This window comes from Charadrius vociferus, unplaced genomic scaffold (genome assembly GCF_000708025.1).
Source record: "Charadrius vociferus isolate BGI_N301 unplaced genomic scaffold, ASM70802v2 scaffold63, whole genome shotgun sequence".
NCBI classification, from domain to species: Eukaryota; Metazoa; Chordata; class Aves; order Charadriiformes; family Charadriidae; genus Charadrius; species Charadrius vociferus.
In genome coordinates, this window is record NW_009647579.1 from 174406 (window position 1) to 202031 (window position 27626).

General features: G+C 34.5%; 1 protein-coding gene across 1 annotated transcript in view; it reads left to right on the forward strand.

Moving 5' to 3' along the window:
* ERC2 (ELKS/RAB6-interacting/CAST family member 2) overlaps window positions 1–27626 on the forward strand; it is a 366168-nt gene that overhangs the window by 174070 nt on the left and 164472 nt on the right. The window contains exons 7-9 of the mRNA XM_009880932.1: window positions 15189–15326; window positions 24067–24207; window positions 24762–24902. Coding sequence (XP_009879234.1) covers window positions 15189–15326; window positions 24067–24207; window positions 24762–24902 — 420 coding nt within the window. The remainder of the gene's footprint in view (window positions 1–15188; window positions 15327–24066; window positions 24208–24761; window positions 24903–27626) is intronic.

Consider the following 27626-nt stretch of genomic DNA (forward strand, 5'->3'; position numbering starts at 1 on the left):
CTTCCATGAGTCCCTATTCCATCTTCAAGGAGGGTGAAGAACAACCACCTCATAGACAGCTAGCTGCAAGCTGGGCAGCAAAATAAACCAATTCTTACCATCATCCTTGTGAATTTCCTCCCCTGGGGAAGGCAGGACCATTTCTCCTTTGGGCATATCGTTATGCTGACAGTAGTGTTTAGTCTCACAAATGTATCTTCTTCTTATTGAGACCTGTGCTACAATTCATGCTGCAGGACATAGTAAGGGCTAAATCTTTTCTTTTTTTTTTTTTTTGGGGTGTGGGGAAGATGGGCAGCGCTGCAGTCACTGGTTGTCACTGTGCTTTAAGTATTCTGCTGCAAAACCTGTTAAAAAAACCCAAACCCATGAAAAGGCACAGGAATGGAACAGGAAGATTTGCTTGGTTTTGCTTAAGTTTTAATATACTATTTACAGAATAGCCAATTAGCACTTATAGACCCCATGATTAACTTTTTATACTAATGCTAAAATAAAAATGCTCTGAGTAGAGCTGTGGAAAATAACCCCCATATATGCCCAGTTGTGGAATAAGCTGGCCATCATTCAATCATTTAAAAAGTCCAGACCGTTAGTAGTATCTATCATCTTTTGAATGGGAGACACTGAAAATGGGAGTGGTGTCAGACTATTGTAGTGTCACTGTTAAGCAATGGTCAAATTTTTAAAAAGAATTTTACAGTTAATTTAAGTGCATGTTCTTGAGAAAGCCTGACAAAAATTAAGTTCTGTAATAATTCTAATGCTTGGGGAACTACAGAGGTAAAGTAGTCAATCTGTGTAAGGTATTTTGATATAGCCATCAGATCTAAAGAACTTCAAAGTTTTTTTAACTGAAAACTCTGAACTCAACTACTCTTCTGAAGGTTTTATCTAGTGTCTGTCAATTCCCACCTTGGAGAGGGGCCCATGTTTTTGGTTGTAGCAGAAGTGAACCTGGAGCTACAAGGGCTTAACTCTATGAGAGAGACAACTGCATCTGTAAGTTGCTGAAACTTCTCACCATCCTATGTAATTCTCTAAGGTAAACTTTTAAATATCTGGCATAAAAAGCAAAGAAATATACGTCAGAGGAAAAAATATTACGAGCGTGTTATCAGTTTTAGTATAGTGTAAGGTCAGTGCCACTGACATTGCAATAACAGATGACCTCCAAATGCATCTTCAGGATATTACAGTGAATTTTCTTATAATTGCCGAAGGGACAATAAGTGTTCTTCATGGATCCTTTCATTAAGGCTTTTACAATAAATGAAAAAAATGAAGAAAGCCAAATGAGTAAGGATGGCTACATTGATTAATAAGTCCCAGGCATCAACGACCTAATTTCCCAGTTGGGGAAAGAAGTATTTCTGTGTCATAAATCTACTATATAACAATTTTCCTTAATTTTTTAATAGTTGATATTATTAGAATGAGGCTAAGTTATACATACAAAGCTACAGTTTTTCAGGAGGAGATACATGATAAAGGCAATTCAGTGAAAGATTAAAAAAGAAAGGACAGAAAGGACATTTCATCATACCAAAAGCAAACTGTCTTAAACACAGAACTAATTCAGATTATTGCTGCTTCCTATTCAGAGGTTTATATGAAAGCATGGCTATGTTACCTTTGCTGCTATAGAAAATCTAAACTGTTCAGCAGATGTTGATTAAAGACATCCAAGTTGCTGTGTTTAACATTTCAATTTAAGTTCAGTGATGCTTTGATAGTTTATATGCAAAAAGGCTGTGACTGGTCTGCAGTAACTAGTGGTGAAACTCAATACGTGCATTGTCTTTCGTGCAGCTATAGTGCAAATATTATATTACATCTCATAGGAACAGTCTTGGTTCTCTGATGAACAACATTTTGAACACTTCAACTCTTAATTGATATAAACCTCTGTACATTGACCATATGTTAATTTAGAATAATTAAGAAAAAACATCTTTAAAAGAAGGGGGCAGGGAGATACGTTATCCTTCTGCAAAGCTTTTCTTTTATGCACAGTCATTACACTGTCCCTTATAAATGAATATAGATGCCCTCTGTAACCAGGGAGCTAGAAGGAAACTTTCCCGTAGAAAGGGTATTATTATTTCTGATTTATTCCTGCCTAACTGTTTAAGGTCCGCTGCTATGGATTTTTTCCTACTTTTTACCACTGGCACTTAAGGAAAATCATATAAAATAGTACCATGTGAAATTGAATTCTCTATTACAAGCTCTTGAATGCAACTTCTAAGGGCAGGATGCTTTTCTAGTACAAATCAACATAGCTGTATTGAATTTATATGGCCATTCTTTACTTATAGGGGGTAGGGAGCAGGCCTGTTATTTTTACGTTCAATGAAAAAAAACTTTTGCTGTTACAAATTTTTTTTTTTTCCATTTAAAATTATTTTCCATTTTTAGGGCTTCCCTCCTCCCTCTTCAACCTGTCTGCCCCGTTATTCCTTACTCTGAGAATAAGGAAGTGTAAAGTTTAATATTTTTCCCCTGTTGATTTTGATGACGCGTTATATTACTATTTAGAACATTTTACAAGAAAACCGGGAAATAAAAGAATATTGGAAATCTCTGAAATAGTTTCAAAGGCTGTAGGAAGAAGTATTAAGGATTAAGTAATTAAGGATTGAATATGACAGAGCAGTTTTAAAGTGCTGTACTTGCACTTTTTTTCCTTCAGGTGTGAAATGTCTGTGATTTATAAGTTCTATACAATCAATTTATCATGTAGAATTAAAAGCAGTACACTTACCTGAAAGTTTATGAATTAAAGAAAGAATACTGAGAGTTCTCTATGTTCTGGAACAATCAAATACAGCTTGCTTTAATTCTCAAGTGAATTATCTGTCTGTAGTTTTGAAGTCTTTATACCAAATATGTTTAATATTGTCATACAGTTTTATCTAAAAGGCATGTTATGAAGCTATTAATATAAGGAGATATATAATTACTGTTATAATGTAATTTATGGCCAGAGTCTTCTAACAAAATTAGTTGTAGCATACTGAACTAAATGTTGGACTTTTGCTATACTCATAATTGTGTACGGTCTGAGTTACACTGTCCTGTAGAACAGTGTGATGTTTAAATGGGCGTTTATTTTGCTTTTGTCTAGACTCTTGTATCTTTTATAGCTTTCCATTGGAATCGAAACTATAGGAGTTGCTTAAATGAGAGATGTATTGAGTTTCAAATTCAAACCTTACAAAGCATGTTAAATATCTCTTTAAACTTTCCAGGAAGGGAAACAAAGGTATTCTTTTGTTTCACTCAAGCTGGTGATTTAAATGGTAACCCTAAGCCACCAATAGAAACATGTAGTGGTGTTTGTAAAAGCAAAACAGATATTCTGAAAGTATTACAATACATTTATACATAAATTAAAAGTATATGAAAAATAGGCAAGAAAACCTGGGACATCCGAGGTTACAATAGAGTTTAATTTTGTTGTTAATTCTTTAACTGGGTTGTCCAAATAGATGTATGTGATACATGAATGGAGCAGTGACTTTCGAGACTAGAAACATTTTATTATAAACCATCATTCTGAAGTGAATATGGAAAGAATGAACATAAGAGAGCAAGAATAAAAGTTAAAAAATCCTTCAGGTGATATAAAAAATTCCCTGCATTGCTTGAAGTTGATTGAAGAAGCATGAAAAAGGATGAATGGGCAACTGCAGTTAAGATGAAGGGGACTTACTTGGAGCGAGAAGGCAGATTTTTATCTCAGATTTGGCCTTCTTCTGTGTTTTAATTTAGAAAATATTCATTCTTCAGTGTTTCAATTAGGGACAAAAAAAAGTTTAAATGCAGATGGGGAAAAAGAAATGGTTACGAGCCTGAAAAAGAAATTTGGAGTGTTAATGCCCGGAGGCTGAATGGAGTGATTAATGTCAGTTTAGAAGAGTATTTGCAATGTGATGTGGTAGTAAAAATTGCCGATATTTCTGTCCACAGAAATACTGGGTAACAGAACAAAAGATGATGACCCCTCTCTAGATGGCCTTTGTGTCATCCCACCTAAAAAACCATACTTGATTTCAGACATCTCATTGTCAGAGAAATAATGAAAATGGGAAAAAATCTGGCTAAAACTAAGAGAGCTTAGTTTTTTATTTTAATTTTCTGAGGTTGTAAATATCACAAAAGAGGAGAAATTATTTTGGACAGTGTAGAACTTACAAAATAAGTAACATGTAATCAGATTGACAAGGAGATCTGTCAAGTGATTGGATAGCCTTCAAATGGGAAAGGAAATTCAATTACCATAGGTTTTTCAACGCTAGGTGTAACATAGACCACAGTCCTGGAAAGGATCTTAGAGTATCATAGTGTGTTCCACTGCCCACAAGCAGGATTTGAAGGAGGTTCTTACAGTGAATGAAACCCCTGCATTTTCTCTAGGGAGTGAGCCAGGCTTCCAGCCTCTACACCACAATCTGCTCAAGCTTTTCACTTTGAAATGAAGTGCAGTTTGTAAGGTTTCTGCCTGTTATTCAGAACTCTAGATGATGGCTCTTTTCTGTAATTAAAAAGTAATCATTTTTCTAGATGTCTGTCTGTTTTCCTATCTTAATAATTTTCCTACATAAAATCAAAACTCAGCATAAGTTATGGTAAATAATTCCTTCTATTATTTTTCCAACCTCTTTTTAGTCTTTTACTGATGGAGATTGTTTCTGTTTTACTACCTTGTTTTCACTGATGACTGCCTCTCATTAATTTATCAGGACTATATTGCTGTTTAATTTAAAATGAGGTAATATGCTTTTTAGCTTCTTTCTTGGCATACTTTGGATGCCAAAACCTAAATCTGCTTTCAGCTATTTCAGCTATTTTAAAGCTTGTGTTATTCTTCTATTTCTATATATATATTTCGCTTTATATACGTGTGTTTTAAAGTAATGCACACAACATACACATCTGTGTTCGGCCTTTTTTTGGTTGGTTGTGTGGGATTTTTTTCTTTCTTTTTTCTCTTACGCTACTTCCCATTCATGTTATCCAGCAGATTGATTTCTCGACGTTCATTGCTCTGGAAGACTTCCCATACTACTGTCTAACTGGCTCTCTTTTTGCAGCTCTTGAGGTGCCTATTCTTACTCTGTTTCCTTTGTAGCTTCCCTTTTCGGTACTCCCTGTTGCCCAACACTTGTCTTTACAACTTATCTGCTGTCTCTCTCTTCCCACCATCTATTAACTTTTTAATGAGACCTGCAATTTTTTAATCTGGGCAGAGGCCTCAAAGTCTTCCTAATTGATACAGACATAATAGGAATGACAAGATACAAACTAAAAGGTATATGGTTGTTCATCTTAAATGATTTGTATTAAAAGTATAAATATGCCTAAGCAGCTTTTTTCTACGTATGAGTTTATGTTAGAGTATATACATTGCTCCGGCTTGCATCCTACATAGTGCAACAGTTTTCCATGCAAAATCTTCCTGAAAAATTCTTGCGTAAGCTAACATATCTTATTTTATATGCACCTATACCAAATAATAGAAAACTGTCCATGAGTAACAGATCATCAGATGTCTTCAAATACCTGAAATGTAGGATTGAACAGAAAGGTATGATTTTTCATGGTTAGCTTTGAGAAGAAATACAGCTCGTGTTTTCAGGTGCTCTCAATGTGCAATTGGGCTAGACTTCAAGAAAAAATATTCAGCAATCAGTCATTACCCTGTAACATATAAATGTTGTGAGATGTAGGAATTCATACCCAACCAACCCAGCTCAAAAATCTGGCCCCGAATATATACAGATGGTGGTTGTAAGAAGCATTAGCTTGTTAGGAATGAATGTCCACCTCTTCGTGTGTCGTAACTGGAATTATGTGTTAGTCCATTTAGTATTATTATCTTTACTATCTGGAAGAATACCTATTGCATTTTGAATTATATCACAATAAATACATATAATGAGAGCAAAAACTTTTCAATGGATGTCTGACAAGACTGTGATCCCTGCTTAGAAGAGTCCAAGAGTCAAGCTGTTTTGTTCTGAGAATTTATTGGTCCCTGATGAGAAGGAGACAGAGACTGAGTATTTCCAGATACACAAGTGGATATTATCAGCCCAGGCTTCTTTTGGCTAGCTTCCTGGTGAAGGTTAATTTTAGCATTAAGTTCCAGCTCTTTCTCAGCTGGAGTCTGGTAACAGAAGCCAAGCTTTCAGTCCAGGAGCTCCTTTCTATGCGACAGCCTTCTCCTCTCTTGGCTCAGTTTGCCCACTGACCTGCTTTTATAGCCCTGTAAAAGTATCAGCTGACTTGAGGGCAGATCCCTTCCCTAAGCTGCCCTAGGGAAGTTTTCTTCTACTCTCTGTATGAAAACTCAGCACACATGTCGTCTTTCTTAATCCTTGTTGATTCCTCTGAATCCTTTCTGGATCCTTACGTTTGAATCCTGTGTTATGGAAGGAATCTGGAATCTCATGGGAAGTAAAAATAGGTGAAATATTTCCTGCAGTGATTCCACACTAAACCAAACAAACATGCTTGTTTTGGAAGAAGAAGAAAAGATATTTATCACCTTTGATCCCCAATTTTGGTTGCATTTGTGTCTATTGATGCAATAGGATGCTTTCAGTTTCTACGTGTACAGGAGATAGTTGGTTGATGTTTCTGATTATAGAATAAAGAAAATTTTTTTCTAGTCACATATAGCTGCACTTTATTGCAGGTACTGACCACAGAATATGACTCCATATTCCCACTAAATGATACACGTTTTCTCTTGGTGATCAACAGTTCATAGGTTCTTTTCTGTCTTTATACCTTTTTTTTTTTTCTCTCCCGAATTAAGTGGCACATAGATTTTCTTTTTTCTTTAGGTAAACTTCCAATCCTATTGGATTTTTTTTTAGATACGATAATGCTACTTTATGCTTCTATACTGTTTTCCCTAAGATTTTGCTAATACTCAGTTGATACTCCATACGTTTAACAAACTGAATCACACAGAACATACAATGACATGGGAAATACCTCCACATTCTGTGAATAGATATCTTGATTCTACCACTGACTTATTTGCTTTCCTCAGCCTACATTAGGAAAGTTTAATTAATGGGTAACACCTGCTCAGATGCTTGATATCAATGTAAATTTCATGCCTTCATTAATGTCCTTTTTGTTCTTTGCGGCTTTACAACCATACAGTGGTGAATGTGTTGAGTGGACTATCAAATGGATGGGCAGACAGAGTGAACATGTGGGACTAAACTGTTTAGTAGCAAGTATGTCTTCTAGACCTTAAAATATCCCTGTATTCCTAAATCACTCGCTCCTTAGGACAGAGATTTGTTATAAGCAAACCTGATAAAACACTTGTAGTAAGTTACAATATAAAAGCAAATACTACTCCTGTTCAGGTGACAGAGCCCTACAGCTATGTGTTTCTGTGTCAAGGGCTGAAATTTTGTTTGTAGAGCTTCTGTGGAAAGTGGGCTTCAGGTATTGCAAATTTGTGAAGACCTCACGCCTTTTCAGGTTACTGTAACTGTGAAGAATGTGAGAATTTTGAAAGCAGTTTGTTTAGTTATCAGCTTATGGCAAAGGGAAATGCAAGAAATGCATTTCACTATTATTTTATGGAGGTCTGATAAAGTATTTGCAATCAAGTTCGATATATATTCCTGCAATCATGCTATACTTCAGACACTGTAAAAATACAAAAATATCGATCAAGTATTGGGCCCATTAATGATATTTTAATATTATTATTTTATTAATATTTCATAGAATCATATAATCATTTATGTTGGAAAAGACCCTTAAGATCATTGAGTCCAACTGTTAACCTAGGTATAAAAATTGTATGTGGAATTTGCAGTCTTATTTGTTTCTTTAAAATGGAAGAAAAAACCAAATCAAACCAGAAAGCCTCAATGGAAAATAAGTATGTCAATTCTCATTAATGGCTTTGAAAAGATCTCAAACTTTGCATTTTGAGAGAAAAAGATGTGAAAGATATTTATGCAGAGCTTGCTGCCATTGCTGGTAATTCCAACAGGAAGTATAACATCTACAAGCAGAGGAATACCTTGTCCTGGTTATTCCACTCTCCTCCTCCAGGCCTTGTTGGTGCTACCTTATTAGGTATCTAATGTTGATCTTTCTGATCCAATAAAATTATAACTGCCCTTTACTTTTTCTTTTGTGTCTGATTCTGCTGCCAATGTTTGTTACTTCTTCATAGTTCTTATACCTCCCCCTTTCTGTCTCCTGTTCTTTTTTCTTTATTTCATTCTTTGAAAATTCCCATCTCCAGATGTCAGCATCTGTGTAAACTCTTGGTTTTGTTTGGTGTTTTCTTTATGTTTGGTTGCTACCACAGCTTTAGTGTTCAGTAGTAAGAGCATCATTTTTTCATCAAAAATCACTGTTTTCAGGTCTTTGCATATTTGTTATAATTTTCAACTCTCTCTTTTAGACGTGTGATGTCATCTGCACCTCTCATCTTGAATGTCCACTTTCTTTTCTTCCTTATTCAATGGCATAAGGAGTTAGCCATACGCACTGCATAGCTTACTTCTTTTGAAGAGCGTATGCAGTTGATAATCTGCCACATGTCCTGTTGACAGTACTGTAATTTTACACATTCTGCTTCATAAGTTGTTGCTTGAATAATCAAAAATGAGTTGCCCTCCCTTTTCTGTGTTATTTCATGCCAGGTGCAAACATATAATATGCATCTCCACTATATCAATTTCTTTTTCCATTAACTTTTTATATGGGTTAATTTGCAATGTGCATTTTAATGCTTTATTTAGTATGTTAGTGACAGTTTTTGCAGCTTAACAAGAAGCTGGAGATAAATATGTGAGTGAATAGCTTTTGTAACATCTTGGATAGTCCTGGAATACAAGTGGTGACAAACATGGAGCAAACACTCTTCTCTAGCTAAGAATTTCAGCTGAATTCACAGTGCTCATTTTTTTTTGAAGAGAATTTATTCTAGCCGCTGAGCAAGGCAGCGATCAAATTCTCATGAAGTCTTTTCAAAACTGTCTTTACACAGATCCTTGCCTAACAAAATCGGTTGTACTTAGTATGTCATCCCAAAACTTCGCATTTGTTCCCTGTGAAATGGTATGCTTGGCTTACTTAACGTGTCAGTGTGTATTACAAGGGACAACGTAAATCCATGTGGTATAGTTTCCCTGTAAGTTCTTGGTTGTCAGTGTTAATACTGGACAATAGTAGCATTTTGTAAGTATAGAGAAAGGTATGTCTTAGTTAAGTTACTGCTTTGTGTTGTTTTATTGGAGCTATTTTATACAGCTCCGATATATATGTTTTTGTCAAGTAGAGCAAAATTCTGAAGGATTATTTTCTTTCCTGCTTGGATTATGTGAGTTGGGAAGGTAGCAATAGGGTAATTACTGGCTCATGCTACTGCTCTATTGCTCTTGTCATCAGGTTAATGTGAGGGCTGATGTCTGAAGCGGCATTTGCTTCATTAGGTCCTTTGTGACACTCACGGTGCAGCTGCGCTTGGCTGTTCTGAACTGTAGTCCTGAAGGAAGTTTGAGGTAAAAACTATTCAGACATCAGTTGTCTTTTGTGAAAACCTTACAGACCCGTTTATTTTGAGAATGCTTTCTCCTGGGGCACACACCCGTATCCATGGTTTGAAATGTTTACATAACCCTGAAAGGGTTATGTAAAATTTATGGATAGCTTTACTAATAACTTTTACTGTCTGATTTAGTAATCCACTGTCATATTGGCAGTGTAGGATTGAGCTGGTCATATGCTTTGGGCCATCTAAGAATATAAAGCTAAAAGAAACTGTTGAACCAAGAGGCACGTTGTAATCTGAAGTGCGTGCAATGCTGCTGTACTATTCCAATTTGGAAAATAGAAATTTGGAAGGTAGTAACAGGAAGGCACTCTGGAAATATTTTAAATTCAGAATATATTGTGCAATAGGCAAGTATAGGTAAGAAGCTTTAATCTATTGAGAAATAATCAGGCATTTTGGTAGCTATTGGAATCGCTTATGAAATCCAAGAGTATTTTATCATGTCACAAGATTAGCAAGCTTTTTCTCAATTACCTTGGTAAAGCCAAAGATTAGTGCAAATCTTATACTTTAATAAACACATTTAGTTGCAAGCAACAAACTCCCATTTTATAATAGTTTAAAGAGTTTCATATTATAGTATAATTTTTCAATATAACATTTATTTTAAGTTTTAGAATCTAAATGTATATGTATTTTGACTTTTGAAAAAATATTCCTAATTAATGCTTGTCTGTCTACCTCCTTAAAAGGAAGAAAAACGAAGTGAAAGTCAGTGGTACTGAATGATGAAGCACTTTTGGGGCTAGTCTCTTTCAAAACAAAAGACAATTCTGCAATGTCAAACTGTTGAAGCAGAAGTTGCCCTTCAATGAACTAATTTTGTTAATTGAAATGCTGCTTAAACTGAAAAATGTATTTAGGTCATATCATGACTGTTAGTGGAAAGCTATGGAGCCGTAGCTTCCCCCTCTTGCCCTGTAGGCTGAAATGTCAAATAGCTGCTATAAAGCCTGTTAATTTTAAAATACTTTGACTGACTTGATATTTAGTAACTGTGCATCATTCGGTAAAAATTTTTGGCTGAAAATCTATTGTGCTTTCCAGAAATTATACCTCTCTATGTTGAGCTTTCAGGTAGTAATATTTTTACAGTTGTGGTAGGGAAAAATTATTTCAGTCTTTTCTGGGTATTTAATTACTAATTATGCATGCACACACAAACATGCGTGCGCGCACACATGTAAAATGGAGGTGTTAGGTCATCTGTAAATACACCTATTTTACTGAGTTACTACCATAGCTAGTTTCATGTTCTGGGATATGACAAAACGTTTCTGAGAAGGACCATATGAGAGAGAACAATTATCATCGCTCTTACTAACAACAATAAATTGTCTGTAAGTAGACATTTAGAGTATTTGCATTTGAACTAGACCTAGCTATTTTTTTTTCTGTTTCGATTAATATTTACGTTTTCTGTCTTTTGTTATGTATATCTATGAGGCAGCAGCTAAAGTCTGAGAATGAATACTATGGTCTAAAGCAGTCTTGTTAGTGCTCATGTTGGATGAATGCTGCTGTTCATTAGATCTCTTTTTCTTTTAATTCCATTAACTGTTTAAAGTAGAATGTAGCAGTACTTGGGAAATTGTTCAGTAGAATTTGCTTTCATAAATAGTAAGATTAATTTTTTAGTAAATAATAAAAATGGTATATACAAAAGTTCTGTTTTCTCCCCTGTGTTTCAATTTGCAATGTAAATGAAACTAATCTTATATTATTGATCTACTTCACTGGCACATGGGAAGACACATGAAGACGTGACCTGTGCTTTAATATGTAACAAATCTCAAATGGTTCTGCCTAGAGAAATTTATAAGCATCATAGAATACCAGGTTGGAAGGAACCTCAAGGATCATCTGGTCCAACCTTTCAATTTAGAATAGAGCAAAATGAATTTTAGCATTAAAAAAGCCAGTGTTGCAAACTACTTGTTGTCTGAGTTACTTAAAACTCAAATACAGAGAAGAGAGGAAAATACATGGAGCTAAGTTTAAGTATATGGCTTTACTGTTTCACTAGCTCGGCTTAGGAAGTCTCTGATGAATTCTCTCTTACGCTGTCTTAAATTTTTATACTTTAATGCATATTTCTAAAGGCAAATTGTTATAGCATGGAACATTTTCTTTGATTATATAATTTTTTTGCAAATTCCATAGTACAGTACCTTAAGTTTGATAATGAAAGTAATTTTCTTTTGAAAACTTGGGTTACTGTAGAATTTTAAAGCCTGTCTGCGGGTGAGATTTAATTTAATCCCTTCAGCATTTAAGAAGCATTCCTGAGACCATCGCCAAAAAGTGACAGGATCAGCACTTGCAGTTTATTGACAGGATGCCTCATAGGAAAGACATTTATCTGTAATGGTATTGTGTTTTGAAAAGGCATAAAGTCTGTCTTAAGCTCTGGGAATACACACACTTTCTGAAATGCAGAAAGAATGGAGCAGTTTCTTTTCATACAGCTCATGGCACCGGGACATAGCAGTTTACAGAGGTAAGAATTACATGTTGACAAAACTACACAGTAACTAATTTCCTATTAGATAAAAATATAAGTGCTTGAGGATTTAGAAAGTCTTAACAGTCCTTGTCATAAATTTAATTCAGGCATACTCAAGAGTAAGTAATTATCCAGCAATAAAATGGTACCCTTACATATCTGCCTGTGCCCAAATATATGTTGGAGAAAGACAGAGGTTACCAGAGGGTTTGTTGTTCTTTCTGGGTTTAAAAAACCCAGGAAGAACTAAATCATATCTTGTGTTCCAACATTTCAGCATGTGAGACTGCTCAATCTCTTTGCCTCCTGTCATCTTCTTGAGAGAACTCGTTGTGATTAACTGGTCATAAAGTCTTGTCTGCGTTAGCAGACCTATGCTAATCCCCTGCCCATCCCAACAAACAAACAAATACTCTGTGGTACTGATTCTACTTTCACGTACCCCAGTGTGGTCCTGTGGCCATCAAAGTATTTCCTTCAGATTTATATAGCAGGAATAGAAGAATAATCAGATCCTTTCCTCTTATTTTATCTATGGGCTACTCATTGAATGACTTATTTTAAAGCAGTTGTGATTCAATGGGGATGTTTTTAATTTGCTGCCTGTTCTCTTTACCTCTGAGGAAAGAATTTTGTAAATGCTGAATAATTTTAGAACATGTTTTCTTGGTTAAGGGTTGGATCATATTTTAAATTAGTTTTAAGAGGAAGGAAATCGTGTAAATGCTGTGGAATTCAGATAAGCACTGTGCATAGGAAATAAGTACTTTAATTTAGGGTGCCTAGAATTGGTAGGTCAAGCTGATGATAATAAAGGACCAGATCTTAACTTTGTTTCAAAGAACATGTAATCAATATTCACTCTTCTGTTTTATTTCCTTTTTGCTTGAGAATTTGTTTTGAAGCTGAAATGTGCAGTTACTTAAGTATTCCACAGGGTGTCATGAGGTAGTTGTTGGAATCATTAATACTTGGATGAAAGTAAAGAAAGAAACATGGTGTGCAGTCCTCTGAATGCCAGTTAATGTAATTTTAGATGTGACTAATACACATGCCATAAAATAAAAAGTTCTTAACTCATTAACACATGTATCTTATTTCTGTATCTGTATAAAATATACACACGAAGAAAAATATTATGAGAGGTCGTTTACAAGAGTGAGCTATTCTATGTCAGCTCTTCCCAAAAAATCTTTTTATATATACCTTAGTATTTTATAGTTTACAGGGCAAGTGGAATCTTTGTCCCATAGCAGTAATCTGACATACTAAATCATATATATAAAAGAGAAAAAAAAAAAGAAAAAGAAAAAGAAAAAATGTACAATACTTATATTTGCCATACTGTTATAATGAATTTCTAATTGGAATGTGCTCCTCCAAATTTACTTTCAAATTTTATTTTATTTTGCCTTTAAGTTCTTTTAAAATTTAAATTTATTTAAATAAACTTAATACAGTGCACACAGCTGTGGATTTTATGATTTGTTAATTATAGAGATATATATGATGTCAAAACTTAACTTCAGGCCTTTTCTCCTGCACATGTATAATATAGTAGGAGGAGAATTTTTACCAAAGTATGTCTCAAATTAAAGTGTGTTTGATTATGGTGATACATTTTTGCATATGCAGACCAAATTTTTATTGATGTAACTTGACTTCTGCGGAGCTGTACCTGCATTGAATTCAGCTTCAGGTTTGTAAAAAGAATCTTTAAATACAGTTTAACAGTAATTATGAAGGATCCTGTTTCTGTTAAAATCTGAATTGCTTTAAATGGAAATGACATTGGCCGTGAGAAATAGTACATTACTTTATGAAATGAACAGCAAAACTTCATTCATTTCAGTAGCAACAGAACGTGATCCAAAGTGTAAAATCACCGATGAAAGTAAGAATTTGAATCTCTGTTGACAGTAATAATTTGTCTATTTTTAACAGCATATTTAAAACCGGTTTTGAACAAATGATATCTTATGGGTTTGGGCATATTTTGTCATATTATATAAAGTGGCATACCAAAATAATAGGCAATTTTCTTGTTACTATTTATTTGTGCTAAGTATTATGGAACAAATTTTGGTTTTATGCCAGTAGCATAATAGTGAGTGGCAGTGAGAGTGTAGGACAAAGGGAAGTTGATTCTTCTGACAGACAATTAATAAAATTTTACACATTTGACATACCACATGTCCTCCCTGCACTATGTGCAGCAGGTCATGCTGCCTTGCAGCCGTAGAAGGTGATTGCTGTGACAATCAGAAGCTGAGTGCTTTTATTCAGATTTGCTTCAAAATCCACATGGTCCAGTGGGAAATTGTTTGTGCAAAACCTTTCTGACTTAACCATTATAAATCATGACCTGTGTAACAAACCACTGCGTTTATGGGTACCTTAGCAGTATGTTTAAATACTTGCTAGAGGAAGAACTAGACCTGTTTAAAGAAGTTTTAATATCCAAAATAGAGTGACATACCTTGCATCTTCATGGACATGAAGAAAGTAGCCTTTGGGTTGTTTGGGATTTTTTTTGTATCTGGGTTTGGCTTTTTGAAATATAATCATCCTGATCTCTGTTCAGATGAGTTTCCTTTACAGCAGGGCGTTATGGAAGAAGGGGTTTTTAGATAGGTAGGTTGTCATCTTTCTTCTTTCTCAGTTTAAGGCTCACTGTACTCACTTCGCTTCTCCTTTTCTTTGTTCTTTTTATTGCAACTAGAATAATCTATAAGGGGTAATTCTGCACATACTTTGAATTACTGAGATAATGCAGTACCTTAAACTAAAGTGATTAATATCACAAAATATTTAAATAATAAAATATTTGGCTGCACTGAGATTTTTCCAATAATTTATTACAAAATGATACTTTTAGCAAAGGAAAACAAAATAGAAAGGACAGAAGTTAAAAACGGCTGATACTATACCATATAAAAACTTGGCAGTATACTGAGGCATACCTATCATATGTGTGATATGTATGCATTCAATAGATCCTACCACCCAAGTCCCTCTTTGAATGTTAAGACAAGGTTGATGAATATTATGATCTGTTTTTATTTTCAGATTGAAAATCTACAGGAGCAACTTAGGGACAAAGACAAACAACTAACTAATCTAAAAGACAGAGTGAAGTCGTTGCAGACGGATTCTAGTAACACAGACACAGCACTAGCAACCTTAGAAGAAGCTCTATCAGAAAAGGTAATGTTTTCTCATGGAACAGCATTATGTGCTGCTCTTGTGGGTGAAGTGTGTTGAGAAAATGTCTTTTTAAGTTGGTCTGGCACCTGTAACAAAATCTATGGGTCTTGTCAGGAACGCAGGTGGCTTTGTTCTGGTAGCATGAGCAAGAAGTGATCCTGGCTGATGAACTGAAACAGTACATCCTTTTAAATGGGGATGGAGTAAATGGCCCAGGACATGGTAAGATTTTCCCTTAGTCCGTGGGATGAGTGGTTGTTCCCTGAAAGAACTGAAAGACATAGACACCTGACTTAAAGAAGGTAGAGTTTTGGGTATTTTTATGGCTTTGTTCTCTCGATTGTCCTGTTCTTTCTCTGTTAAGTAGAGCCTAACTTAAGAGCCAACCGCAAGTGACTGTACCAACTGCTACTTTGGCTTGCTGTTAGCACTATTGGCTTCCTACACTTAATTTAGGGGACAAACTGTATTTCATAAAAAAAATGAAGAATTACTTTTGTTCTTTAAAAACTACATGCCTTTAATTTGAAAATACGTAGCAGAAGGGATAAATCTGGACTGTTTAATTAGGGTCAACATTCCTACCAGTTTCAGTGAGGTTGGGGTTTCTCTTCCCATTAACTTTGAGTACGAGGTAATCCAAGTAAATTTATATGCCAAAAAAATTGGTACAAGTATCCACTTTTTGCAGCTCATAGATCTTAATATATATCATTTAAATGTGCACAGGTGAGTGTGACTAATTAAAGTATTATGTGCCATTCTGCAGTGGGTAATCCTAGGAAGGTATTTATGACTCTATGTGACTTTAAAATGCCACTGTGTGGTTGGCACTAACACTTAAAATGGTAATACTAGATTTCTGATTAATTTGTGTGTTTAATCACCTTACTAACATTTGCTTGATTAACAACAGTGGAAAAATGTTGGCGTTACTATTGCCTCTGTGGCTTACAGCATTTATCCAGTAAAGAAAGTACATGCATTTTGTTAATCTTCCACTGCTAGTCTGGGCGCAGTGCTCACCAGTTTCACAGCATATTATTAAAAAATGACACGAAGTAGTTTATAATCTGTTTTTCATCCCTGTAAACTGTCTTTTCAGGACTAGTCTACATTGTTACTTCCCCAAAATGCCCATAGAGGCAGCTGAGAGTTTAAACCAGTCCTTTTAGCACCATGGTACTGTTGTCAATGTAGAAAGCAGAGTGAATGTCACATTGCAAACTTGCCTGTTCTCCTGTGCAACTGAGCATGAAGTAGGTTGCCAAAAGCCAAAGAAATCTTGTATCTCATTTTCTGCCTCAGCTGTAGCTGCAGCACTTCAGAGAGCACATACTTATGCAATACTTCTTAGCTGGGGTAATTTGCTAAGTTGCAATCTGTCTTCAATTGTGATGTATTTCTCTGTTGAAAATATTAAATTAATGACAGTTTGCCAGAGTTCATAGTAGAAGCAGCAAGTGTGGAGGTATGGAATAGAACGTTGAATAGAAGTCGTCTTCTCACTACCGGAAATACAAAAGTTTAAGAAGTACTGGGTTAAAACCTTACCCATATTAGTTAATTGCAATGAGTTGTTTTCAAGTCATTTTGAACCAGTACCATTCTAAAATCTATTGAAATAAGTGCAAACAAATAAACAAATGTAAAAGTTCTTATAATTTTGAAGAAGTTTAGTACATATTGAAAATAAAATATTTTGTTATTCTCAGATATACAAGTTGTAAAATTTCACTAAACTCAGGATGCATTATTTTTGAATATCGTAGTGAAGATTTGTCCTAGAGTTTGTTTAGAAATTTTGCTCCAGAATTTTGTTGTGTGTATGGTAACTGGAAATGTGACAACACTAGAGACCCTGAAGGTATGGAAATTTTGTGTCAAGCTTAATTTGATTGCTGTAATGAAGGTTCAAAGTCCAATAAATGATGCTAGTTTTAATGTTTTGGAAAAGTTGGATAAACTTAGATCCTTCTCTGAAATATTTTTTTGCTGTTCATGTCTACTTCATCTGGAATTGCATGAATATATATGAACAGACGTTTTTTTTAAAAGAATCAGTATGATTACTGTTTTTTCCAAGTGGAATTGATTACAACTCACATGGGATCCCTAAGGCTGAATTCTGTACAAAGTAGTCACTTTGCTTACATTCAGTCAGCCGAGAATGGCATCTTTCCTGCAGTGTTTGCAGGCTACTATCTATTACACGGATACAGTGGATATTATGGGATGTTTGCTCTGCCACAGAGGTTTCTGTCTTTTTTGAAGCTGAGGAAGGCAATGGTGTCTTTTTTAAGTCAATGCTTTTGAGAAGTGGTGTGAAGCTGAGTTGCGCTATTGTTTCTGGTGACTGTTTAGTCACTTATGGAGAGACTGTTACTTATAAAAGTTAGGTGGCAGTATATAAAGAGAAGAACTCTATATGTAAGTGATATGCTTATTGTTCTACATTACTTCAGAAATACTAGTTTGTTAACCTGAGGAGAAGATACGCAGGATTATTAAATAGTAGCCTTTTTCTTCAAATGCGCTTTACAACTGAGAGAGTAAATTATTTTATGAAGTGTCCAAATCATTATGCAAGTTAGTGCCTGTGTTAGAATAGGAACACATGGCTTGAATTTTTACAGAAATTTTTCATTTGTTTGAATTTGTGTTATTTTCCTATGACTATGTTTCTCTATTTTGAGATCTGTAAGCTTAATTAAATTATTAATTAAATCATTAATATTTGTCCAGTTTCTGAAAAGATACATGACAGTATAGCTCCTACACAGTTACTGGGTGATTTAGAGTGGTTGGCAGTCTAGGTAGCAATGTTGATGATAAGCTTTGAAATCTAGAATATCAGTTCTAAAAGACTTAAAATATTGCCCTGTCTTTTAAGTTCATTGGCTAAATTTGCTAATGAAAGAACCATGCTACAAAAAGTCAACATCATGATGATTCTGTTGAATTATTTTTTTTTAAAATGTGTGACCAGTAACTGTGTGCTACTGGGGAATGATTAGATTAAAAAGAAGGAGAAAAGCAACACTGCAGAGTAGAGTTAATATGAGCTTTTGAGAAACAGTACTTGATCTTAGAGTATTAGACACAATGAGGAGGAAGCTTCCAAGGTAAAAGTATATGTGTATGATTTTGATGGTTTATTGTACAGAGAAATCATGCACACTTTCTTTCCCATTGAAAGTTTCTTGAAGGCTGTGCTTTCAAGGGTAGGTTTCTCAATCTTAAGTGTAGTCTCTGGGAGGTACTTTTACGTTGAAAGATGCCAGTAGGCATCTTCTAGAAGTTCCAAATGAACTATGTCTAGCTTTCTTGCGTCCTCTGGCAGCTAAATACTTTAACAGTTTATGTTTATGTATGTGTCTCATTCCTGTTTGTGTCCAGCTTTCAAATTCCAGCTTTTTAATCCCTATTTCTGTCTGCAATAGCATTCTTAAGACCTACAGACTTTATCAATAGTTATTAATTTTTTCCACTGAAAATACTGGTAAATATAGGGAATAGATTTTTGTCCAAATGGGAGGAAACAAGAATCTTTAGCGATAGACTCTTATTAACAAGTGCATCAATATATGTACTTTTATAAATTTAAATTTTTAATGCTCTCAAGAAAGGATGCTACATTCATTCAAGGATACTTGATTTCCATTGTTTGTTTGGGTTTTTTTCCCCTAGAAATTATATCAGGCCTAGTTTGCAGATATATCATCTTGTTTTATACTCCAGGATTAGGCCAATTCAATAGTTTTTAGAATTTGGAGAAAATACTCCAAGAGCATCATGGGAAGCTCTCTTAAATAGAAACTAAATTTATTTATACCGGTTTAGTTAACCACAATTCACTGAAATTAAATTTAATTGCTTTTCATGGCTTCTATGGGAAGAAAAAAATACTAAAACATGATCACATGATGTGAATGAATTACGAAGCTATTTTTAAAGTCCAAAACGCAAATATTTGAGCATTCATGTTTTTCCTGCATCGTTCTTGAAAATACTCAGATTGAGATTTTTGCCTCTGGATTAGTAAATATAGCTCCTCATTCTTTGTGAAAATAGATTTTTCTAAGTATCTGTGTCTCATTTTCTTTCTCTTTCATATTTAGTGATTAGGTAGATGTTAACTCTAAATGAGAAACTGACATAATAAAGCAGCATAAAAATTTACTGAAACGTAATCCTTTTAATAATTGTATTTTTCTGGCAATATTGCTGACATAATTTGTTCTCTTGTCAGGAATCAGAAACGAATCAGCACAACTTAAGTCATTTTTGAGTGCAATTTAGAACTAAACTGAAAAAGGTATTTAATTCCCTACCCCTAAGTTTGGAGCCTCTCCTAAGCACTGAAAATTCTTAACAACAATAAAGGTTACATTGCAATAAACAAAAAATAAGTTCATGCCTATTAAACCAAAAAAAGTTTGAAAATCAGAATGTGCAAAACTGCTATCAGCTTCCTTGATGTTTTAACAAGAAACTTTTCAAAGAATATCTGAGCTCTTGGACTGGCCCAAAGCAGCTCAAGAGGTTGCTTTCATGAAGCTGATATTTATAAAGTTGGTCCTACTGTAGCAGCATACAGCAGATAAGCAATTGAGTATGTCTGATAATAGAGCTATATGCTGTGGCAATTCAGTTCCTGCTTCTGTGATAAAGTGCAAATAGATTAGACCTGTGAGGTCCTAGATTAGTGCCTAAGGAAAGCTTGCCAATGCAAATAAGACTGAAACAAGAACACATTGTTGGGATTTCTGCAAGTTAGCTGTTAATCAAGTAAAACATGGTATATTAGGGCCTTTTTACACATTTTTCACATTTAGCCTTATGCAGCTGACAGTTAAATTAGTCTTCTTTTGTGATTGACTGAAGAAAAAATTGATACTCTTCATTAATAAGATGAAATAGTGTTATGTTTAATTTGTTATAGAAGAAAAAAATCATTTAGGTAAATAAATCCTCAAGAAGGAATTGGTATAAAACCACATCTGAATATAAGTAGGTGAATTCTGAATGGTTATTAAACTATTCCACTTAGTGTAGGACGGCATTTTAAAGTGAATATTCAAGGGATTAAGAATATATACTATTTGTTACTAGGAATAAACTTCAAGTTATATCGTATTCCATATCATCCCCTTCTTGCATAATCTATATAGCAAAAGCCAGCTAACAGTAATTTTTTTAAAAAAATAAACTAGTAGAATTGCTGGTTTGTCATTTGTGTAATAGTCAGCACTGTTGCTGTTGAAGGACCTTCCTTCTGTATGAACACATTTCTACCTGAAAATCCTGCCAGGTATGAGTCAAAGGGAGATTTTGTCCCGGGGCTGAATGAAGCCAGGAGGCGTCTACATCTGCAGCGCCAGGGATCTCAGCGCGCAGACGGTTGATGCTGTCTTGGGAACAGACTGAACTACACGTAGCCCACCTTTAGTTTGGGCCCTATATTTTGTACTGCGTGCTAAGTGGGCTGTAGTATGTCATCAACGTGTATTTCTTTCTGAGTGAAATAAGTAGGGATATGAGTTTTATATGAGTAGTCAACACTGTCTTCTGTGCAGATTCTTACAGTAACGCTAGTTTGGTAATCTGTATGTTCAGTTAGCTAGATTGTGAAAGGGAATCCCTGATGTCAGGGGAATACTGGATGCAAAATGAAAGTAGCGCCATGGACTTCCAGCCCTTTGGAAAGGCTTTCCTTAGGAACTGAGTAGCAAATAACTATACCAATAGAGTTACTACAAGATTATTCAGTATAGTGTCAATTATTTTTTAATGCCTAAAGGATTCAAAAGCTAACTATTTAAAACTTTCTAATAATATTTAACGTGAATTTTACCAATACATATAATTACATTATAAAATACTCCATGTGATTAATTTTTAAAAACATTGACCATTGGTGAAACAAATTGTTACAGCTGGAAGCCAATATTATATAACTGGAAGAAAAAAATTAATTTATCAGAGGAACATAAATGTTTGAAATGGTTCTATAAGGAATATATTTGAAATATATCATGTTTTTCACTTAAGTCTAGTTTCATATCCAATAATAGACTAGTTATATAGTAAGCATCTATGAAGATTAATACCCCACATCTGCTTTTGATACTTGATCTTAATATCTCATGTTACATAATAAAATATGTTGCACTATAGCTTACATTTGCTGTATAAACATAATGCAAAAGTAAGTTAATTTTTAAATATTTAAAATAAAAATGAGGAACTAAATTAAAATTCTAATATGCTTAATTGCACTTACACTGGGGTCTACAATTAGCTCTCTAGTAAGCAACTACAAACATTAGAGACATTCCAAATAAGCAAAGGTCAATATGAGAAGCTGAATTTTTCTGTTTCTTGACTTGTCATTTAAATATTTTCAGGGAAATGCATAACCCATTAAAGTCAAATTGATTTCAGTGCGATCAAGTTTTAAATCAGTAATTAAAAATAATAAAATATTTATTCAGTTCATACAGAAACTGATTATGAGTTTTTAACTTTATACATGCAGATAATATGGCGTTTAAATGATAGAAGAGAGAATAAATGGGAGATCTTCAACAGATGTGTAGTGAAAGGCAGATGTATAAAAGCTGAAAGTACAAGGGGACACTTACGGAAAACTTCCCAGTTTTCTGAAAACACTATGTGTGTGTTCCATTTTCTAGTAACTAGTTTCCTTTCCAGTACGAGAGGAGGAACAGACAAGAAGCAGCGGCAATGGACAGTTGTCAGCAGAGTTGCTGATGTGGTCAGTGTTACAAAGGGATGAATTGTGAAAATGGGGGGAGAGAGACTGAGCAGAAGAGAAAAAAAACAGTGTTTGAGGTACAGAATCTAGAAAATGTCTCTGCCTATTCCACAGAACCAATGAAACTGGAAAAGACCTCTGGAGATTATCTGGTCCAACCCAGCTGCTCAAAGCAGGGTCAACTAGAGCAATTTGCTCAGGATCCTGTCCAGCTGGGCTTTGAATATCTGCAAGGTTGAAGACTGCTGGGATGAAAACGACAGCCTGAGTTTAGGCTCTTTTTTATGCGCATATAAGTGTTGACAGTTGGCTTTTTGCAAAATATACCTTGAACTTTAAAAAGCACAGAAGCAATCATCAGAAGATCCTCTAGGGCTTGGAGGAACATCATACCTAGTGTATGGAGAAAATGAATGAATAATCAGGATTGTCTGAACAATATATGCTTTTTAAAGAGTGCTGTTACTGCCTAAGGCAACTTTGATAATGAATTATTTTTTTTATTTCGTTATAATGACTGAGTTTATTACAAATCAGAATGGGATGTACAGCTGCTGAAATGTTGCTTGCATTGTAATGTTTGTTGATATATAATAACCATAGCTGAGAGTATATTGATAAGGGCAAAGGGAAACTTTGTGTAAGTGTGGTGTGTATATATATGTGTCTGTGTGTATATATCTCTCTGTATCTCTGGTGTGTGTGTTTGTGTATATATGGCAGTATAAGGAATCGTGGACAGAGGGATTTAGTATGAGATTTTTCTTTTGCTAATAATATTAGGCTTCCATCGGTCTTGTCCAGTTCTATGAAATAGTATTTTGAGTATTGATCCCATTCTTAAATTCCTTCTTGGAGATTTCAAGCATAAGTACAAAAGGACTTGAATGGGATCTGTGACTATGCTGATGGTTCCACCTGAGCCACACCGCTGGTAGTGTAGAACTTAGGATGTAGTTTTGTCTGATGTAGGTTTAACTTCCGTAAATGATGTTGCTTCCACTGCCCCCCTGACTACCAATTCTAAAATGATACTAGTAGTTCCCCTGATACTCTGCTTCAGTTGACCTATTCCCAATTCAAATGCATTTCAGGTGGCTATTTTATTTTACCCTAAATATTACTCTCTGATTACTATTTGCGTCCTTCAAGTATTGGTAGAATGTGATTTTGAAGAATGTAATCAAAACTTAATAAAGCCATACTACCACACCTGCTTTTTACATTTCACCCTTTGACTTCATCACCCAATCCTTGACTGGTGATTTTCAGCAATCCTTATTAGAGTAACTGGAAGTCAGCAAAATATTTTAAAATGTGGTGGACTTTAAATGTGTGTCGGGTTACTGTTAATTAGATGGAGAAAAATCTTCCTTTGGGTATCTTAAGTTGTATCAAGGTACTTTATCTGTGTCTTGGACACCTTCTTTTTTTTTTGGTCCTTTCAAAATATAATGCATATGAACTCTAAGTTGCTGATAGTTAGCAAGTGATTGATTTCTAATTAGGTTTGAAACCTTGAAAACTTCTTGCAACCACTATAGAGGCTACTAGCATTTAAAAAACATAACCAAATTCAAGCTGAGTAAACCACTCTGGCCTCTCTGTTTTGAACTTTTATTCAAGACTTTAATCACTTATGAATACAGGAACTATATTACTGACATGAATATCTTTCCATATCTATCATAAGACTAAACGTATTCTTATTGGTCGTATTCTTATCCGTATAGATATTTAATCAAGTTTCTGTACTATGTTATGCTTATCAAGTGTTTAAAACCTTGATCTGATGCTTTTGAAATCCGGGGGAATCTTGCATTGACTTTAATACCACTAACTCAGTCATCCTCTGCTTCTGAAGGTTGGTTTTTCTAAGTGAAACTTAAAGGCAATTTATTCTGTCTTTTCTTAAAATGATTCTCAACTTTTCCATTTTGCAATTCTTTCCTTTGTTAGGAAAGAATAATAGAGCGCTTGAAGGAGCAAAGGGAGCGAGATGACAGAGAAAGACTTGAAGAAATTGAATCTTATAAAAAAGAAAACAAAGACCTGAAGGAGAAAGTTAATGCTTTACAAGCTGAACTGACAGAAAAAGAGGTCAGTCTTTTCAGTAAAATCTATGTTCTTCTATCTATGTCATTATGATGAAAGGAAGTGAATAAGGATTACTCTTGAATCATTTTAAGTACTGAAAGTCTGCCACTTCAGTGGTCAGCTTCTGAACTGCTGTTTTCTTAAGCATTCTTCATAGTCCTCACTTCTGTACATAAAATATCGCTTCAGTTTTTGCATAGTCGTGTGTCGTTTTCTCTACATTTTCTTTTATAGAAGCCTCCAGGAGGCTCAAATATTCCATTGTTGCTCCTGTTTTCATTTGTCAGTTAGAGCCATAGACTTCAAAGTAATTGTACCTCCAGAATCTAATGTCAACTTGTTCGTATTATGAATGTTTCTATGTTTCAGTGCATGCCAGCTCCTGTGATTCCAGTTGGTTGTATTCTCAAAACGGTGTCTTTTGCTATTGCTACTTATCTTTGTGTCAACTCTTTGGGGAAGGGGAGGGGGAACAGGATCCAAATGATTACTAAGTTGGCAATAAGTTAGTGTCCTGGTGACTAGGAATTAACTTTTTACTCTTGGTCATTTTTCAGTCTAGTTTAATCGATCTCAAAGAACATGCATCTTCATTGGCATCAGCAGGGCTGAAAAGAGACTCCAAACTTAAGTCTTTAGAAATAGCCATAGAACAAAAGAAAGAAGAGTGTAGTAAGTTGGAAGCACAGTTGAAAAAGGTAAGTTCCATCTTAAAACAAACAACAACGATCAGAAAAACAAAAATCAACATCCCACCCCCTCATTTTGAAAAGATGAGCTTGTTGACTCTTCTGGAGTAAATCTGAAATCTACCCATCTTATGCTGTTTGCTGATGCTTGCAACAAATAGTGCTAACTTTTTCTTAAGTGGCTTATACCAAAGCCACTAGTAAGCCTCAGAAATTATCTTGAATACCTATATGAGGGAATTCTGAGAAGCTGCTACAAATAGGTGAACTGGGAGCAGGACATTGGAGGGAAAGTAGAAGGGCAGGAAGATATTATCAAACCAGCAATTTGTATGTATATGCATTTATATTGCTAGAAGTAGACTGAAATGTTTGTAGCTTGGGAAAAAATTAAAGGCTCGTCCAAGAAATGCTGTACTTCCTAATCAAAAAGATTCTGCTTCCAAAATGGAAACTATAGCTAGGGTTTATTTTGGCTTTCTTTTTTTGCTTTGTTGGTGAATACATGTTTGTGATAATTAAGCAAAATAATGCATAGTTTATCTCAGCTAGTGATTCAGTATTTCTATTCAGCAAGTAGGGGAAGCAAACATTTAAAGGTAAACATACAAATCCTGTATTTTATAACACGGTTTTATTTAAATTGATGCATTAAAATAGTTTTTGCTTAAGTGATTTGCAAGTTTGTTGATGCCTTTTCTACCATACATTGTTTCTTTGACCTTTTTCTGTGTCATTTGGTAATGTCTGCTCTCATTGTTCGAACACCAATCTCATGACATATTTGATGGATTTAGGCATTATGTTTGCCTTCTGCAATTCATGACTAAGTGTATGTTAAACATTAGGGGTTTTTATATTGGTATCTAATGGTCCATTTTCTGGAAAAGAACATTCATTTGTTCTATGAAAGTTACCGCCATTAGGATAATATTCTGACACTCTTTTTACCCAGGTTGAGTAGTAGTCTGCTCTGTGTTTAAGCAGTGTTTCAATAGCCTTACCTTTGAAGAAGGTATTGCAAAGTATAAAGGATACCAGAATGTAAACCTTATACTTCTATTATTTTTTAATTTAGAATGAATATGCGTAATTAGGTGCTTGTGTTACATGTTTAGTTGTGGAGAGGAGGGGAATATTTTTCAATAAACATGTACTAAAGCTTTTAATGGAAACATAACTACTTTAAATGGTTGCTAGCTTATAAATGCTATTGATGTCAGAATTAAAGTATACAAAGAAGCTATTTCCCTGGAAGTCCTTTATTTTGTTTTCTTTTGTTAGAAAATGTGTTTGTTTACTTTGCACTTCACTACAAACTACACTTCATTACAATCTGAAATATCTTATTTTCTTCATTTAAAAAATAGTTAAACAAACCCTAAAAGTGCAGATCACTTAAAAAAAAAATCCTCCTGAAGGACTTGAAATCCTAAGTCAATCTTTTATGACTGTACATATAAACACATCATACAGTCATGGAAAAATAAGCACTTATAAAAGTCAGAGAGTGTCTGGGACGTCTTTCGTATAAAAAGGGAGTATGTTCCTTGTGTGGAAATACAAAGGATTATTAAATGAAAGTTGAAAACATAATAGTTTTATTATATCATAAATACAGCATAAAGCCCCAATGGAAATTCACCCAACATTTGTAGGAGACCAGGTATTTCCACAATAAAATGTAGTTACAGCCTTCTTTGTGGGCACATTGAGTTGAACAGAAACAGTGACTGTTAATGATAGTAGACTCCAAACAGTAATTTTCAATTCACATTTTCTCTAATAAAATACTTTATGTTCAAACCTGTAAATATCCCGTGTTAAAAAGTAATTGGTCTCCAGAAATCTACCTTCACCTTGTTTTCACTCCTTAGGAAACTAACTGAAACAGAAATCTGGGTTATTCGTGTATACGCCTGCATTAGAGTAGGAGGGAACATCAACATAGTTCAGAGTAAATTAACCTGCATGTCCCATAAGTGTGCTCACGTGTGAACATTAACCACTACAGAAGCTAGAAGGAATGGGCACAGTTTGTATCTCTTTTTCAAAAGTGACTCCAAAGGGCTGTCTGTTATTTTGAGAAACTTGAATCAGCTTAAACATGACTCCTCTCTGAAAATGTCATAGAGAAGGTGCTTGTCATTATAGTATTGTAAAGCCATCATAGTTTAATATTGATTTTTATGTTTTAAAAAATACGCTAATACACACATTTGCTAGGAGTTAGTTTTCCATGAGCACGCATGGTAATAAGTACTATGCCTGAAAGAAAACATGTACAAGGGGCAAGTCCAAACAAAATCTGTACATTTTTTTTTTAAACTATTTTTAAAGTTTCTCTTCCTTTGTTTCCTCTCCTTCCTGTTTTGGGAGAGAATAAGATTTGTTTATTGATAATAAAGACAGTTTCGATTGGGTCTGATTAGATCCAAATATTTTTCAGTATTACATAACTGCATCGTTTGCATGTCAGCAGGAGAAAACCTGCTGATTCTAAACCCACTGTTTTAATTTTATAGAGTAGACACATTTCAAAAAGTAATAAATAGGATATTTGTAAAGAGTAATTTTTCATGTGACTGTGTTTTTTGGTACACAAAATAATGTTTAAACTATAGACATGCTTATTAAACTTTTTGTGACAAAGATTATGGATTGACATTCATAAAATTAAAAATAAAATCATAAACCCCAGAAGAATGCTCAATGCTTTATTTTTTATGCCAA